Source organism: Cetorhinus maximus, chromosome 22 (assembly GCF_964194155.1).
Source record: "Cetorhinus maximus chromosome 22, sCetMax3.hap1.1, whole genome shotgun sequence".
In the NCBI taxonomy this organism is placed as follows: domain Eukaryota; kingdom Metazoa; phylum Chordata; class Chondrichthyes; order Lamniformes; family Cetorhinidae; genus Cetorhinus; species Cetorhinus maximus.
The window spans coordinates 19,233,433-19,250,962 of NC_135900.1; the positions used below are offsets into that span (position 1 = coordinate 19,233,433).

The window sequence follows — 17,530 nt, forward strand, 5'->3', positions numbered from 1 at the left end:
GAAGTAGGCACCATCGGCGATCGGAAGGGGTGCAGCCAACAATCAGGCAGTGGCCAGCTAATTAACATGTCATCCAGTCGTGGCAGGGCGGGCAGCATGGTGCTAATTTTGGGGTCAACCAAACAGAGAGGCAGATACTGACACCATCTTTGAAAGATTGCCAAATCTGCACCCAGTGCTCCCTTCATATTCAGGCTTACCTGAGCCACCATAGTGAAGATGGAGACTACTGCCAACATACCTGACGGAAGACGCTTGGTGGTTCCATGGTTTGCAATGGCTCCCTGCACGTTCTCCTCCAGGCTGCATGGGAAAGGCAGAAGGTACTGTTCCCTAGAGATAGCAAGAAGAGATTCTCCCACTTGACCAAGGAAGCCTAGATGGAAATAATAGTGGAGGTCAGCATTCATGGGTCCAGCAACACTTATGATTGTATTACAACAAATGGCTCAATGACCTCCCCAACTCTGCCAGGGTGAGTCCTACTTACTGTTCAGCTTGTTGAGGCTTGCAAATAGCAAAGCAGGATGGATCGTCACATGGAGAGGCTGTCTGATGATGATGCATTAATGCATCTGTGTGACAGGCTATTATTGGCAGTGTCTTCCAAGCCCCTGAGTGTAGAGGCATGGAGGAGACATCCAGAAACCCCCATCACGGGCCAGAGGAATGACAGCAACATATGTGTTCAGCTGATCTTTGTGTGGAGACTGTGTCGTCCTCCTGCCTGCAGGAGAAATAGGCCCACAAAACCAATGAGGGGGTCAAGACCACTGGTGGAGTGGTTGGCAGTTGACACCAGGCACCTGAAGAGGAGGCCATCGAACTAGTAGGGTGGTCACGGATGGAGAAACTGGAGTTGGGAGTGAGGAGGCTCGTGCGTCCGTCGCTGGACAAAATATTCACAGCACGCACGGATGGGGGGAGGAAAATTGAAGGCCTCACCCCTCACTGTTTGTGTTCTCTCATGCAGGTTTCCATACTCTGGAAGATGAGGAGAACAAGGATTCCACAGAGGGCGCACCATCACATTATTCCCCCAAAACTTCTACCAGCGCAGATACACTCACATCAGTGGAAATGGAGGAGATTCAGCGTCATAAGCTTGATCACAGATATGCTGACAATCGGAGGACTGGGGGGGATGGGTGGTCCTCTTGAATGATGCATGGTGACCTCCTTAATGCAGCAATGAGCTGCTACCTTGGAGACCCTGTACATGTCCCTGGTGAATCCCTGGAAGGAGTTGGGTTCAATGCTATGGTAATCTATAGTGCCACTAGTATTGGGTGTCCACCAATTCCCATGATTCACAGCTCGTTCTGCAGCGTTATGCACAGGTCAATGACTGTCTTCCTTGACAGCCACAGTCTTTGTTGGCACTGGTGTTTCAACATCTGGAAGTAGTTCAAGAGAGTCCTGAACTCTCTGGGCCACGGTTGGCCCTTTCTTGGTGTGAGATAATACTGCTGCTGCAGTTGGTGTCCTTCTTTGATTTGCCAAGCCGGAGGCTGGCCCTCTTGCTGCAGCTGCCCTCCTTCCTCTGTGCCAGCACTCCACACGAGTGTCCAGTAGGACTGGTTGGATGAGTTGCATCCTGCTGCTTATCCCTCTTAATCGTGCACTGGCCTTGCAGAAAGGTTCCTTGGTTCCCAGGCCCTGTCAATCCCCCTGGACCCTGTGGCACTCTGCCTATGCTTACCCTGCTGAGAGGCCACTACCACAATTCGAAATCTCTGCTCCTCAGAGAGGACCCGTTGGCTCTTGCTCCTCAGAGCCACCCCGTAGATTCATGCTCCTCAGAGACAACCCACTGATTCTTGCCCCATCAACTAGAGACCTGTCCACAGTTGGCTTCCCACTGCATCACAGTGACAGTGCCACCTTGAAGGTTTCCTGCTGCTGGTAAAATGTGGACCTGACATCAAACCATTGGGCGGCTTCTCCTGATTCTACGTACCCCTCCCCTCACCTTGAGGCCTCTTAAGCAGGCCACACTAAATTCCACCCTTGATTTATTTGTCTCAATTGGACATTGGAAAATAAGGTAAATTCTGATAACCAAACTGAAATCTTGGCGGTGACTTACAATGGATTCAAAAAGTGTCCTTAAAAGGACACAGACTGAAGTATATTACAAGGTACCAGTGCACAGATTAGGTTCTGATAATATTGTAAGTCATTTCATCATTGCTTTAGAAAAATCTTCTTAACTTCGAGAAACATATGTCGTTGAAACACACTCCTTCATGTGTTACCCAGCACAAAGGAAGATGGTTGTGGTTGTTGGAGGTCAATCATCCCAGTTCCAGGACATCACTGCAGGAATTCCTCAGCCTAGTGTCCTAGGCACAACCATTTCAGCTGCTTCATCAATGATCTTCCGTCATGGGGTCAGAAGTGGGGATGTTCGCTAATGATTGCACAATGTTCAGCACCATTTGTGACCCCCCAGGATAAGGAAGCAGTCCATGTCCAAATGCAGCAAGACCTGAGCAATATCCAGGCTTGGGCTGACAAGTGGAAAATAATGTTCATGCTGCATGAGTGCCAGGTAGTGACCATCTCCAACAAGAGAAAATCTAACCATTGCCCCTTGACATTCAATGGCATTACCATCGCAGAATCCCCCACTATCAACATCTGGGAGTTACCATTGACCAGAAACTGAACTGGACTAGCCATATAAATAGTGCGGCTACAAGAGCAGGTCAGAGGCTAGGAACCCTGTAGTGAGTAACTCACTTCCTGACTCACCAAAGCCTGTCCACCATCTCCAAGGCACAAGTTAGGAGTGTGATGGAATACTCTCCACTTGACTGGATGAGTGCAGCTCCAACATCCAGGACAAAGCAGCCCGCTTGATCAGCACTCCATCCACAATCATTGATTCCTTCCATTACCGATGCACAGTGGCAGCAGTGTGTACCATCTACAAGATGCACTGCAGAAGCTCGCCAAGGCTCCTAAGACAGCACCATCCAAACCCAAGACCACCACCATCTAGAAGGCCAAGGGCAGCAGACGCATGAGAACAGTGCCACCTGGAAGTTCCCCTCCAAGCCACTCACTATCCTAACTTGGAAATATGTCGCCATTCACTCACTGTTTCTGGGTGTTATGACACAAACGATGGTAAATGCTGAGTTATTCAAATTCCAAAGGGAAACTTGAAACAACTGCCACAACTTGTTTTGCAATTTGTATAAATTTCGAGATGCATGTCTTGAATTCAATAGTAATAAGACCAAGTCTTATAGGTTTTACAAAACTAGATTAAACATTTATAAATAAGAGAAATGATTTTTAAATATGTACATAGATCTACAAATTACAACTATGATAACTTCTAAATCTCCTAATCAACCAAACTCCCATTTCGTTAAGGCAACAGTAGCACACGTCGATTTAAAAAACCCAGGCAAAGAAACATGATACCCTGAACAAGTCGAATTCAAAGTGAGTTTTCTTAACTTCAATCCTTTAAAGACAGCAGCTTGAGGCATAGATGCTGAAGGCTTTTAACATTTGTAAGACCTCAAAATGCCAACCCTTACACACAGCCTCCACACCTTTATATGTATTTTCCCCTTTGAATGCAAATACCCATTGTTTCACTATGTCTTTGGACTTTATCTTCCTGATAATAAAAGCCTCTCACAGCACTTAAGTTTTACCAGTAATCTTTGGGAAAAATAAACATACCGTTTCTAAACTTCACCTGGCTAGGTGACACATTTCACCTCTCCTTTGAAAACAATCTAGCCTGGTTTATTTAAAAATGCAAATGTTCCCTTGACACCTATGTTTCTAAACTTCCCCATGTTTACCTAATTAATATTTCAAACCTAACTTCTCTTCTTACATCAAAGCACCCAGACTAATTCAATTAAGTCTCACACACAGACATATATTGACACATCATCCCACTATTACTCTACAATAAATTCCAATAACATTATGAGAATTATTATATCTTCCTGACACTGGGTCAAAATCCTGGAACTCCCTCCCTAACAGCACTGTGGGCGTACCTACACCTTATGGACTGCAGCAATTCAAGAAGGCTGCTCACCACCACCACCTCAAAGGCAATTAGGGATGGGCAATAAATGCTGGCCTAGCCAGCGATGCCCACATCCCAAGAATGAATAAAAAAATATTTTGTCAAGGGTGAAATTCAGTGGAAGTATTTTATTTCAATTTTGACAAGACTTTTAGTTCTTTCCCTATCACAGGAAAATGATATACCCAAATGGAATCGTATTTAATGGTGTCATTGCCCAACAGAATATTAATCATCATATTGGGAACATTTCATTGTTTGCATCTTTTAAGTTACTTGTGAAACTGGGCCATTTTTTAAATTCTGTGAAGGCTTCTGATAGCAAATTGGTTAAGCCAGATGCGAAAATATTTCTACCATTTTCTTTTATTATTTGTAATCTAGGCCTACCTTAACCAGAAGAGAGGTGACTGTTCTTTACACAAGGTTTTCCATATTGTCATCATGGCTTTATTGGGTCTCATGGCCTTTTGGTAAGCAACTAAACTAAGTACACTTTACGCAGCATTTTGTCAATTTGTCATCAAGGTTCTGCATTTTTAGCTCCCAGGTTCAGGCCAATGGTTGTACCCCAGTCTGCTGTTCAACTCTACCCCTTTGTGGGCTCAGCCAGGGGAAAACAATAGATTTTTAACTTGCTACTTGGCTTCTAATCTCCCATTTACTGTTCCCTGGATAGGAAGACGAGCAATTCATTCTAACTCTTCTGTCAATGGCTGCTCTTTAACCCATCAATTGCAGCTATAAAAAAAGGGGTGTCTGTGCAGAGGAACCTATCCTCTGTTTCACCCTTCCTGGATTGCATTGAACTTCTTGTTATGGAGGCTACTATAGTGTGCAGTGTTGTGTTTAATATTCACCCATAGTGCAGAATACCACCAGTTGAAAATACAAGATGGATCAAAATAAACCAAGTGTTTAGGTGATGCTAATCTTAAATTTTAAAATTCTGTAGATTACAGAAGAAAGCAAAGTCTGAGGGAGCTGAGAGTCCCATGCTTTTAAGAATTTGGAAAGAAATGAGTTAGAGTTGGGTATTTTTAGGGCAGTGTATTTGAAGTTTGGACAGAGCCATAGAATCCATATTATTGAAGGATAATTGTGCGGTGCCATTTTATTGCCTGGTTCTAAATTCTTTTAAGAGCTTGTAGAACTATTATTGACTTAATGGATGTCTAGTTAAATGTATAGCCAGTTTTTAAAAAATGCCACAGTTTATCTTCCACTATCAGAGATCATTTCAATTTAACATCCATGGCAAAAACAAAAGATAATAGTTTATAGAATTACTAAAAGATTAAGGAACCTTGATTTGACAATTTAAATTTCTCTACATGAGGGCATGACTACAATTATGCCTAGAAGAATAATTAATTTTTGTTTTATCTATTAAACATTGCAGAGGTTGTGGTTGTCTTTTCCTGTTTGCATTGTGCACCTCCAGCACCTGTTTTGATAAACTAAGATTTAGAAGTGTGCTAAAATTTCACTGCCCTAATCTGAATTAAAATAATATTTTCCCTTTTCTTGAATGCAATGAAAAATAGGTTTACTGATGAATCTGAGAAATTTGTTCCATACTGACACTGTTTATCCAGTCATTCTTTATATTGTGGCATGAAAAAACCTCTGGTTATGTTAATTGCCAATTCAATTAAAGCAGAGTTGAAATCCGTGGAACCTTTTTATGTTTCTTGACAGATGGACAGGACACATACATGCTGCTATTGTAATGGCTGGGTAAATCTCACTAAATGAGAATGATTTTTACTTGTATGATCCAATCCATTTATATCATTAAAAAGTTAGGTTTGTTTCTACAATAAAAGATGCTAATAAGCTTGGACTTAACCTACCTGAGTTTAGCAGCAAAGGCTGTGATACCTTGGATCTCTTGTATAGGACAATGCCAGCTCTCTGATTATAGTTGGTTTGTTATGTTTTCATAAATTATTACATTTAGACAATATACCAGCTTTGGCATCAGTTAGTGACAGCAGAAAACAGAACCCCTAATTAGAACAGTTTTGAACATAAGTAAGTTAAGTCAGTTGAAACCTTTATTTACTCTTAAGCCAAATTGACTACATGTAAGGAAAGATATACAGAGATTGTTTCTCATTGGCTTGCTATGTGGCAAATAACACATGCTTTTTGTGACAGTGTGATTTTGATATCTGCACTTTACGTACTAACTTTGAATGAAGAAAGAAGTCTTGTTAACAATCTCAATGAAAGGTAAATTCTTTGCAAAATGTTCCCTATATCTACCTATAAATTTCTGCTCTTTACAGTAAAACATGCTCATGTGATTGACCGTACTGCTACTTCTGACAGAATAAAAGACTCTTAAGCTCTTTAGTTTGTGATATACTTGCTTTGAAGAAAATAAATTAAAGATTTCCGGCAAATATGTTAAATCAGTGGTTTTGTTTACTGTTGCAGCTATATTTCAGAGTCTTTTACAACAAAAGAATATACTGCCTTTACTCTGCATACAATGTCGTCAGGTAAATTGTTTCACTGAATGCGTTTGATTTGTTACATAGAAAAAAGTTTTTATCAACTCTATTGTAATTTGCATGGTTTGCCCATTTTATTCTGTAGTAGAGAATGCAAGTTCAGTTTATACTACATCAAACATCGAAATTCCCTGGCCTGAAGTAAGCTTCTGTAATATCCTGCCTTGTGTCACTGTGCACTGTTGTGCACTTCAATCACAAAGAAAAGGCATCTCTAATCATCGCAAAAAGAGGAGAATCATGCAAAACCTTTTACAACCAGGTAAGATTTTATGACTCACTAATACTCTTAAAAAAGAAATTAGCATAAATATTTTAAAATGTATAATGCTATTTTTTTCCCTCAGTACATTGATAATTGACGGCAGGTAGGTATTTGTATTTTCACTGAATGAAAGTTTAAAGGCCTGTATCATGTGATAAATTTCAAAGCACACACTGTAATATAATATCTTTTGGTATACAATAAAGGCTCCTTCACTCTTTCATATATGGATGGGTGAACAGACAAGAACCACTTACATCACTTAGCCCTTCCTATTTGTTTAAGAATTATTGTAAAGGACCTTCACTAACATCATATCCTGGACCTTGGGATGATAAGAACGCCACACTTGGAATGCATTAAACTTCCATAATACAGTGAGCGATAGATATGGTATGAACTATGAAGACCACAGTTTATTATGCTTAAGAAATGTTGCTGTTTTAAAATATTTACTTTTAGAAAATAGATTTGAAGAACATATCACTACAATGATTTAATGAGATGCCTGACTGGCACACCAATCTACTGGATTTTTTTTCTGCTCTCTTAGTAAGCACCAGAGAGAAGTTTGTAATATATCTGCCCTGTTTTCCCCTCCAGCAACAAAGCATTGCAATGCTTTATACAGGAAGTAATTTAGGAACATGTAGGAAAAATGGAAATGGCAAAGCTTTGTGCAAAGACAAAGTTCTATAATACATTTTAAGAAAAAAGTATAAATAATAGACCCTGTAAATTATTTATTATTGTTGCCACTAACCAAAAAAGATTCTTCTCCGTAATGAATTTTTAATGTTGGGGAACTTGATAACAAAAGCAGCTTGGGGAGAAAGAAAGCTGTGTATTGTGTCACATGTTTAGAAAATTTCAAATATATTCTAAGCTAGGTGCTGAAGCTTTTGTTTCAACTTTAATAGTTAGATTTTTGTTTGTAGAAAAACAAGTGAAATTTGGTTCAGATTGGATCTTCTCAGCAATTTTCCCTCTCCCAATGAAAATACTGAAAGAAGAGAGCAAAATAAAATGGGCCAATGTGGCCATGTAATATTTTCTCATCTTACCAAGTTTTAAATGAAATAAGAGACATATGGAAGCTATTCTTTTTCAGTTTCTACTTCTCACCACTTCAACCCCCCTCTCTCCAGCACCTGTCTTTTCCAGCTGAATCCTTGCCGTCACCTTCTGTGCCACTATCCCCCGTATCGATTGGATCACCCTCTGCATTTTCCGCCACCTCCAGCACAATGCCACCACCAAACACAGCTGCCACTCCCCTCCCCTTTAGCATTCTGAAGGGACCTTTCCCTCCCTGACACCCTGATTCACTCCTCAGTCACCATTGAACACCCACTCTCTTTTCTAGTGCACTTTTCCAAGTGAGCACAGGTGATGCACCAACTGTCCTTTTACCTCTTTCCTCCTCATCGTTCAACATCCTAAACACTCCTTCCAAGTGAAACAGCAATTTATTTATACTACTTTCATTTAGGATATGAATTCGCTGCTCACAATGTGATCTCCTCTACACTGGGGAGACCAAATGCAGACTGGGTGACCCTTTGCAGGTACCTCCATTCAGTCCACAGGTATGACCCCAAGCTTCCAGTCATCTGTCTTTTTAATTCTACCTTTGCTCCCACTCTGACTTTTCTGCCCTTGGCCTGCTACAATGTTCCAATGAACCTCAATGCAACTTCAAGGAACAGCACTTCATATTGTGGGCACTTTACAACTTTCTGGATTCAACTTTTGAGTTCAATAATTTTAGATCATGACCTCTGCCTCCTTTTTGTTTTCTTTTCTGGGTTGATTGTTTATCTTTTATCTCTTATTCCCTTAGCTGCTTTCTGAAAATTATCATGCCATTCACACCACCTCTCGACACATCTTTTGTTTCTTTACTTGTACCATTATCACTCCTTTGGCTTTGCATCATGAAAATATATTTTCATTTAATCTCTCCTGCCCTCCACCCTATCACAGACCTACCCTTTCATTGTTCTTCCCACCCTCTTCCCCACTCCCCGCCCCCACCCTTTCACTTGCTCAAAACCTATTATGTTTCTAACATTTCACAGTTTTGATGAAAGATCACAGACCTAAAATGTTAACTGTTTCTCTCTGACAGACGCTGCCAGAACTGCTGAATATTTCCAGTCTTTTCTGTTTTATTTCTGATTTTTTTGGTAAAAATGAACCATTCTGCTGTTTCTGTGCAAAGTCAAGATTATTTTGACCTTCCTGGAAGAAAGCATATGTGAGCATGTTCTCAGCATTTTCATGTAATTTATTGAATGCAATACTTTCACTAACAGACAGCACAGTGTGCTGTGTGGAAAAGATAATCTTTTCACACCTTAGAGGGGATAAACTGCTCAAAAGATTCCTTCAGAACCAAATATCACCTCACCAGTACCCCTCTTGACCACCACTACCGTCGCTAAATTATCAGATCACTTGTGCAACATCCAATACTGGATGAGCTGAAATTTTCTCTAACTAAATATTGGGATGAACAAAACTACTATCCTTGGTCCCTGCCACAGACTCCATTCCTTAGCCACTGAATTCACCTATCTTCCTAGTAACTGTATGAGGCCAAAACAGATTGTTCACAACCTTGGCATCACATTTGACACTGAGATGAGTGAGCAACTACATATCTGTACCGTTAGTAAGAGTGCATGTTTTCACCTCCATAATATCGCCTGACTCTGATCTTGCCTCAGTTCATCTGCTGCTGAAACACACACCCATTCCTTTCTTACTTGTAGGCTTGACTTTTCTAATGCACTCCTGACCAGCCTCCCACTTCCCACTTCCCACTCTGTGAGCATGAGGTCATCCAAAACTCTGTTGCCCATGTCCTAACTTGCATCAAGTCTTGTTTGCTCATCACCTCTTGGCTCACTGACCTACATTGGCTCCTGGTTAAACCATGCCTTGATTTTTAAATTCTCAATTTTGTTTTCAACTTAACTTCATGATCTCACCCCAACTTATTTCTGTAATCTCCTCCAGCCCTACAACCCTTCTAGGTATCTACATTCCTCCAATTCTAGGCTCTTGAGCTTCCTGATTTTAATAATGCTCCCATTGGAGCCATACCTTCGGCTGCCTAGGCCCTAAGCTCCAATGCCTTCCCTAAAACATTCTGCATCTCTACCTCTCTTTCCTCTTTTAAGATGCTCCTTAAAAACCTACCTCCTTTGGCCAAGCATTTGGTCATCTTCCCTAATCTCTCCTTATGTGGCTCGATATGAAATTTTGTTAATACTCCTGTGAAACCCCTTGGATCATTTTACTCGTGCTAAAGATGTTATATAAATGCAAGTTGTTTTTGTTGTTCAGCTACCTACTTGTATTTGAATGACTGATCTTACCCATTAGATTTTTTAAGTCTTTTTTTGACTATTGGCAGTGTAGAGTTTAAAAGCCACAAACTGGCACTAGATGTGCCCACAACATGTATTTTTCTCCCCCAAAACAAATCCTACTTATTACATTCAATCCCAGACACATTTTTAATGCTTGGATTTCATTAGATCACAACAATGCTTGTAATGTGAATTGCACTGATAAATTATAGAGGTAACAAGATTTTGAATTCTTCTTTCAGAACTGACAACAAGCCAAGTAATAAATATGAAGGAAATTAAAAATGGTGATTGTAAGTGAAAATTTTAGTTTGGTTCTCTGTCTTCAGCAAGCTGATAAATATTGATTTTTGTTTAAAAGATAGATAAAAATTGTGTAACATGATAAAATATAGTAAGTATTGACTATCAAATAGTTACATTTTTCCTAAACAAAGTGATGCATTTCAGAGTGGTTGAATGCTGGGATTTTCCCTAATACTCAGAATTGAAATTTAGTAAACAGTGAACCATAGACCAGGAATTTATGTACAATGTCATCACTATTATAAATGCCAGCAAGGAAGTCAACAACTTTTTTAAACAGCAAAGGCTTTTTAAAATATATTAAGATAAAAAGTGGTAAGGGTTAATTAAAGACAGATGATGCCCTAATATACAATAAGGAAATGGATATTTTATAAGATAATAGGCAGATATGACCTGGGTTTAGACAGCATCTGCAACTTTACAGCACTCACTCAGTATTCAAGTGTTAGCATAAATTATGTCTGAAATGTGCTTTCAACCCACAACCTTCTGATTTGGGCAAGAATGCTACAACTAAGCAACCTCATCTCTCTTAGTATTAACACAATAAATTCAAGCTTGTCAAGTGAAGGTAATTACATAACAAATTACGATAAAATATCATTATAGTGGGTTTGAAACCAAAGATGATGGCAATAGGAATTTACTTTTCCCTCAAGTGGAGTGAAGCTTATGATAGAATAATCATACTGGGCCTCTGGGTACAAAAGGCTTGAAGGGTAGTATGATCTTTCCTCAGAGATTAATTGAAGCTGCTTTGTGATGTCAATCTTTGATTGTGCAGTTGTACGCATGTAAATATTTTTATTTCTCTGGGTTTTACCCCACAAAGTGTATTTTAATTTCAGGTCTGTAAAGAAATTTGTGTCACTATCAAAAATTGTTGGGTAGTTTGGAACACATTTTTGCACTGAAGTTGTCAGAGTTCAAAGGTTGGTTGGAATATTAATTTTTTTTCAGTAGAGTTTCACTGACTTTGGTTTGTTTTTGATATCAATAGGGTTTGATACGTCTGTTAGCTCGATAAGGGTTATGGAAAGCCAACAACTTATTGATCACCGTTACTGTGCTAAAGGAGTTCATTGTGGGTTAGTTACTTTAACAATTTTGTTAATATTATTTTAAATGTAATTTGACAAAAGGCAACCAATATACTAATATTTTAATTTTCTTTATTGTTACACCGCAAGTCTTTCCTAATTCATTGTTACAAACTGGAAAACCTCAAAGCAATGCTTAATGGAATTTAACCTGCACAAGGCTTTCTTTCTGACAGCTTGGGCAACCTTAGGAGGTTGTAGGTTATAGATCATTCAATTCATTAACTTTCTCTGATTGGAGTGTGTATTTTTCCTGTTCAATTTCTTTTTTTTAATGATTCTATTCCTATGTTTCTTAGCTTTCATTTCATTTTTCAGTTTTGAAACCATTTCTCTTTTTGATCTTATACATATTTCCAACATTCTCTACTCTTGTTTTAATTTGGAACATTTTTGCTTATATGCACTTCTATGGTTGGCAGTTCAAGTGATAGGACCATTGTTACTCTAGCCCATTTAACATGCTTAGTATGTTGATTCTTAGTCTGCCTATAACATAGATTGCCAGTGGCACTTGCTAACCTGGCAAAGTGGGGAGTGAGGAATACTTTTCGGGGGAAATGGCTTGAGACCCAAGTGTTTATTTTTTGAACTTTGACTATAATTCCAAAATCAAAGATCTGTACCAAGTAAACATCCATAAACAACAGAGATTAGCATTTTTCCTTTTATGGTATGTGACAGACTCCCAACAAAACTGTTAATATTTATTTATCAAATTCAAAGAAAAGCCTTGAATAAAGATTTGATTTAGAATCAAACTGAAAGTGATGGAAGTAGATAATCAAATTCCATCAATGGCTTCTGTGCTGCTGAGACTGTGGAAACTTGCGGAATGAAACTGGCTAGGACAAATTAATATAGCTCATGTTTTGGACTGATATCCTGGAGATCTGCAACATTACCTCAGAAGTAAGAAGTGAAACTTCAAAGAGACCTGGAGTTGTATAATATGCATATGGTTAGATACTGCCTTTTAGAGATTTTAGCATAAGGACAGAGATCATGATTGCAAGTTCTTCATAGTCTGCAGAATAAACAAGGATTTAGACAGAATGGCTCTGGAACTTCCAAAAGGCTGTGGACGCTGGGTCAGTTGAAACCCTCAAGATTGGGATCAGTAGGTTTTTAGGTAAGGCTATTGAGGAATATGGATCTAAGACACCTAAATAGAGTTGAAGTGCAAATCAACCACGATCTAACTGAATAGCAGAATGGGAAGGCTGAATGACAGACTTAATCCTGTTCTATGTTCCTTTCTTTCTATATATCTTATATTTATGTTTATATGTGAACATAAAGTAATAAAAACATGTGACATGATTTTGCTGAAGCATGCTGGCCACAACTACTTTTCCTGTTATACTCTGTTAAATACCATTTTCCATTGTTACAAAATGGCATTGTTATGTGACTTTTCCTCATCTACAATCACTTTGCATCTGTACTGGACTGTGCAGTCACATTCCACTAAAGGACTTCATCTCTCAGTTTGATAGTACCTAACTTTTGGGATAAGTTCACTTAAACTGTTTTTAAAAGTACAACTTCCTGTTAAAAGTTTTTACTGTGAATATTTTGTCCATATAAAGACATTGTTCATCTATAGAATACAAATTTTAGTAGCTTTCTTTGTGCTTTGCATTACTAATAAGGGTACTTTGCTTTCAAATTAAAGTGTCTCGTTTCTCTCCACTCATCATTCAGGAATGGCAACTATAACTACATAATTCCAGTCAACAAATATACTCCTGTGAATATGAGAATTACTTTGGAGATGAAGTAAGTACAATTGTAAAGCTTTATAATTTATTTTTTCCATAAACCAAATCCTAATAAACTTGTATGCACTAATATTAGTTAACCTGACCACCTGTAGTTTCCCACAGATTAAACTTAATTCATTTCAAACAGCAGGTTTGAATTATTTAGCAAGAGTTTTCTTAATTTCTAAGGGACTGTATTTTATTTAAGGATACTTAAAAGCTGTTTAATAATGTTGACTAATAACTTTTTTGGCTTTGGAACCATAACTAGCATTTATTACAAGGTGTCACATAATCTGCTTAATTCTATGCAAGTGAGCTGTCATTGTCTAATATTTGATATTTCAAATTATTAATCAGTTGGAGCACTGCCTAAGCACCATTAGTAATAACATAGTCTAGGTTCCTTTTAAAAGGTAGTTTTTCAATTAAAATGAATGAGGAATTACCTTGCTTATGGTATAATCCTTATTTTCCAGTTGCCTATTGTTTTGCATAATCTGCAGATCAAAACTGGACTGTTTTGTGCATTGACAGAAGATCAGAAAATTGTAATTTTTCAAAAGTTGCAAGCAAAATACCTTGGGTTCATGAATATTAGATTGGATATGAATATTAGCTTGGATCTCTTTGTGAAGCTGATTTGTTCAGATTACAGCATTTAATTAATAGGGAAGGGAATAGCCATTCCCAGACTTCATGCCTTTTGTTATACTTCAGTTTTGTGGTCCTTGTCTTTCCTTCATCGGAGAAAAATGTCTAAAACATTGATAACCTGGATTTAATGAATGTGTATTAGAAATAATTCCTCAGCATTACATATTATTTGATGCTAAAATGTTAACCACTTTATACTTTGCAGCACCACATCACCCTTGATTGTTTACAAATGTGTGGTGAACCTTGGCAGGACATGTGTAAGATCTGCAAGCATTGCAATGAAAAGGGATGTTTCACAAGAAATGTCACAGGTAATTTGTCATTCCGTTGTTCAGCACAAGTTAATGAAATTTCAGAATAATCTTCATTTAGGAAATGTTTGCTTTTCAACAATTGATGACTAGAATTGATGACCTACCATTAACATTGAAATTCATTGAAACATAACAGCAAAACATATACTAGTACAGCACCTTTTAAGTTAAATATGCCTAATGAAGTTTCACTGAGGGGTTCTCCCCTTATCTTCAGGTTAAATTTGCGAACCACTGCCTTACTTCCCGATTGCCTACCCTGTCAAAGACTTTCCTTATGACCTCACCCACCATGTGTATCAATGAATCTTAGGTCCAGTCCGTTACCTCTGGGGCCACAACTGCCATCTGCAGCTCAACAGCAATAATAAAAAAAGAGGCCAGCTGTTCTGCCACCTACCCCATTAGCTGTATGCAACACCGAGATCATGCCTAGATTTGGATGCGATCTAATTTCTACCCTCTTTTATGTCAGTCAGTAGTCTTGTGGCGGAGAAAAGCAGTGAAGAGGTAGAGCAGGGTTTCACTAATATACATATCGAAGATGACCCATATGCCTGAAGCATTTTAGTAAGGAAGAGGACCCTTGATGAGATGACTGTGAAGTGGATGGAGGAGAAGTGCTTGCTGGTGACTAGGTCTAGATATATAAGAATGGAACCATGTAATAGGCAATCCACAGAACTGCACAAGAAAGGAGAGGGTGGTGGACAATGGCCTGGTCAGATGCTATTGAGAAGTGGAGGAGGACCATAAAGAACCACAATCTCAAGTGATGTAATTCATGACCCTGAAAACATTTCGAAAATAGTAGGAAGATGTTTAGAAAAGCATAATGTAATAAAGCAGAGGCAACATGTTTTATGAAAGCGCAGTTGTGATAGACAAATTTATTTGTGTTCTTTGAGCATGCAGTGAGCAAGGTGATAAAGGGAACCCAGTAGATGTAGTGTTTTTGGATTTTCAAAAGGCATTTGTAAGGTGCCACAAAAGCTAAGAGCTCATGGTGTTGGGTGTAATATTTTAGCATGGATAGAGGATTGGCTTGCTAACAAAATACAGAGTCAGGATGAATGAGTAATTTTCAGTTTGGCAAACTGCAACTAGTGGGGTGCCACAGGGATCAGTGCTGAGGCCTCAACTCTTTACAATCTATATTAATGACTTGGATAGGGGTCGAGTGTATTGGAGCCAAATTTGCTGCTGATACGAAGATCGATGGGAAAGCAAGCTATGAGGAAGAAATGAGTGAAGTGAGTGGGCAGAAATTTGATGGATGAAGTATAAAGTGCATAAATGTGGGGGTATCCATTTTGGTAAAAGAATAGAATATCAGAATATTATTTAAATGGAGAGACACTACAGAATGCAATGGTACAGAAGGATCTGGGTGTCCTCGAACATGAAACACAAAAAGTTAGCATGCAGGCTAAGCACATACTTATGAAGGCAAATATAATGTTGGCCTTTAATGCAAGGGGATTGGGCTACAAGAATAAGGAAGTCTTGCTACAATTGTATTGGGCATTGGCAAGACCACAGCTGGAGTACAATTTTGGTCCCCATATTTAAGGAAGGATATATGTATTGCCTTGGAGGCAGTAGAGCGAAGGTTAATTGGTCACTGGGCTGAGAATGTTGTCCTTTGATAGGCTGAGTAAATTGAGCCTGGAGTTTAGAAGAATGAGATGTCATCTCATTGAAACAGACAAGAGTCTGAAGGGGCTTGACAGGGTTAGACATTGGGAAGCTGTTCCCCCTGGTTGGGGAATCTTGAACATAGGGGCACAGCCCCGATGAATCATTTTCAGATTGAGTTGAGGAGAAATTTCTTCGCTCAGAGGGTTGTGAATCTTTGCAATTCACTGAGGGTTGTGGATACTCCATCACTGAGCATATTCAAGGCTGAGATTGACTGATCTTTGTGTTCTCAGGTTCAAAGGATATGGGAGCAGACAGGAAAGTGGAGTTGAGGCAGAAGATTAGCCTTGAACGTATTGAATGGTGGAGCAGGCTCAAGGGGCCATATGGTCTACTCCTGCTCCTAGTTCTTACTTATGCACATATAAACAATGCAATTGACCTGCTAGAAGTAACAATGTACTGACTGTAGTAATTGGTTCATTTACAAAATATTTAAGTCATCTAGCGTTATTTTTATTGACTGACTTAAAATGTATTTCATACCTTTTAATGTGCAGTGCACCCCTTGTCACTGATTTTTAAAATATTCTTGCAGGGATATCAGCATTTCTGGCTCTTGCCAGTAGCGAATCTACATGAGTGTACATACCATTTTCGTGTTGCAGCACCAGTAAGTCAAATTGCAACTAACTTAAAATTTACTATCATATTAGTATATTCTATACTGCGTCAATTGTAAAAGCAAAAATTGTATGGATTTGTGCTGTACCATTATCTGTTTAATCATCGAGTATTCTTTATTGTACAGGGCCTGGCAGATTGCAGAACAAATCAGAACTTCGCTGGGATATTCTTTACCGATTACTACTTATACTTTTACCGACAATGTATCTAATTCAGTAGAACAAATCCTACATATGTATTGACCTTGGACTTATTGAAGGACCTTCCTTAGGCATAGGGTTTCTTGTAGCTCCATAAATATGTTCAAAGTCCTTTTAGCTGTTTAGCACGTGTTAATCTACCAGTTTAATTCTTTAAGATGTAAAGTTACCCATGTTGCATGTCATCTTATGTTTCTTGTCACTTCAAGTTATGTGAAGCACAGGACTAGCATATAATTGGAATGGATACGAATCTGAGAAGCAGCACATTTTTACATGGGGCCTCTATTTGTATTTTAAATAAATTACTAAGTGCGAAAATAAATTTTAACTATTTAATTTTTTTTACTTCTGTAAAGTTTGCAGATTAATAAAATTGAAACTGACTAAATTTGTCCAAAATGGCTAAAGTTTTTCATTATTCAGCATCTTCAATATAAACTGCATAAGCGTAAAGATGCATATCAGGATGCATCATGGGATTACCCAGGCTTGGCCAAGTTGCGGATATAAGTTTTAAGTGTCTACAGTTTAAAAAAAAAACTAGAATGAATATGACTATTTGGCCAGGCTCGAAAGCTAATGACTAGCCCATGGGTCAATCCATGATAAAGCCACAG

The 17,530-nt window shown here is 38.7% G+C and overlaps 1 protein-coding gene across 1 annotated transcript in view; it reads left to right on the forward strand.

Annotated features, from left to right (window-relative positions):
• Positions 1-17,308, forward strand: part of myrfl (myelin regulatory factor like) — a 45,564-nt gene extending 28,256 nt beyond the window's left edge. Inside the window, exons 13-22 of the mRNA XM_078567883.1 lie at positions 4,451-4,539; positions 6,230-6,304; positions 6,512-6,576; positions 6,674-6,850; positions 10,476-10,526; positions 11,543-11,630; positions 13,350-13,424; positions 14,271-14,379; positions 16,622-16,696; positions 16,835-17,308. Of these exons, the coding sequence (XP_078424009.1) occupies positions 4,451-4,539; positions 6,230-6,304; positions 6,512-6,576; positions 6,674-6,850; positions 10,476-10,526; positions 11,543-11,630; positions 13,350-13,424; positions 14,271-14,379; positions 16,622-16,696; positions 16,835-16,921 (891 nt within the window). The 3' untranslated portion in view covers positions 16,922-17,308. The remainder of the gene's footprint in view (positions 1-4,450; positions 4,540-6,229; positions 6,305-6,511; positions 6,577-6,673; positions 6,851-10,475; positions 10,527-11,542; positions 11,631-13,349; positions 13,425-14,270; positions 14,380-16,621; positions 16,697-16,834) is intronic.
• Positions 17,309-17,530: the final 222 nt, after the last annotated feature.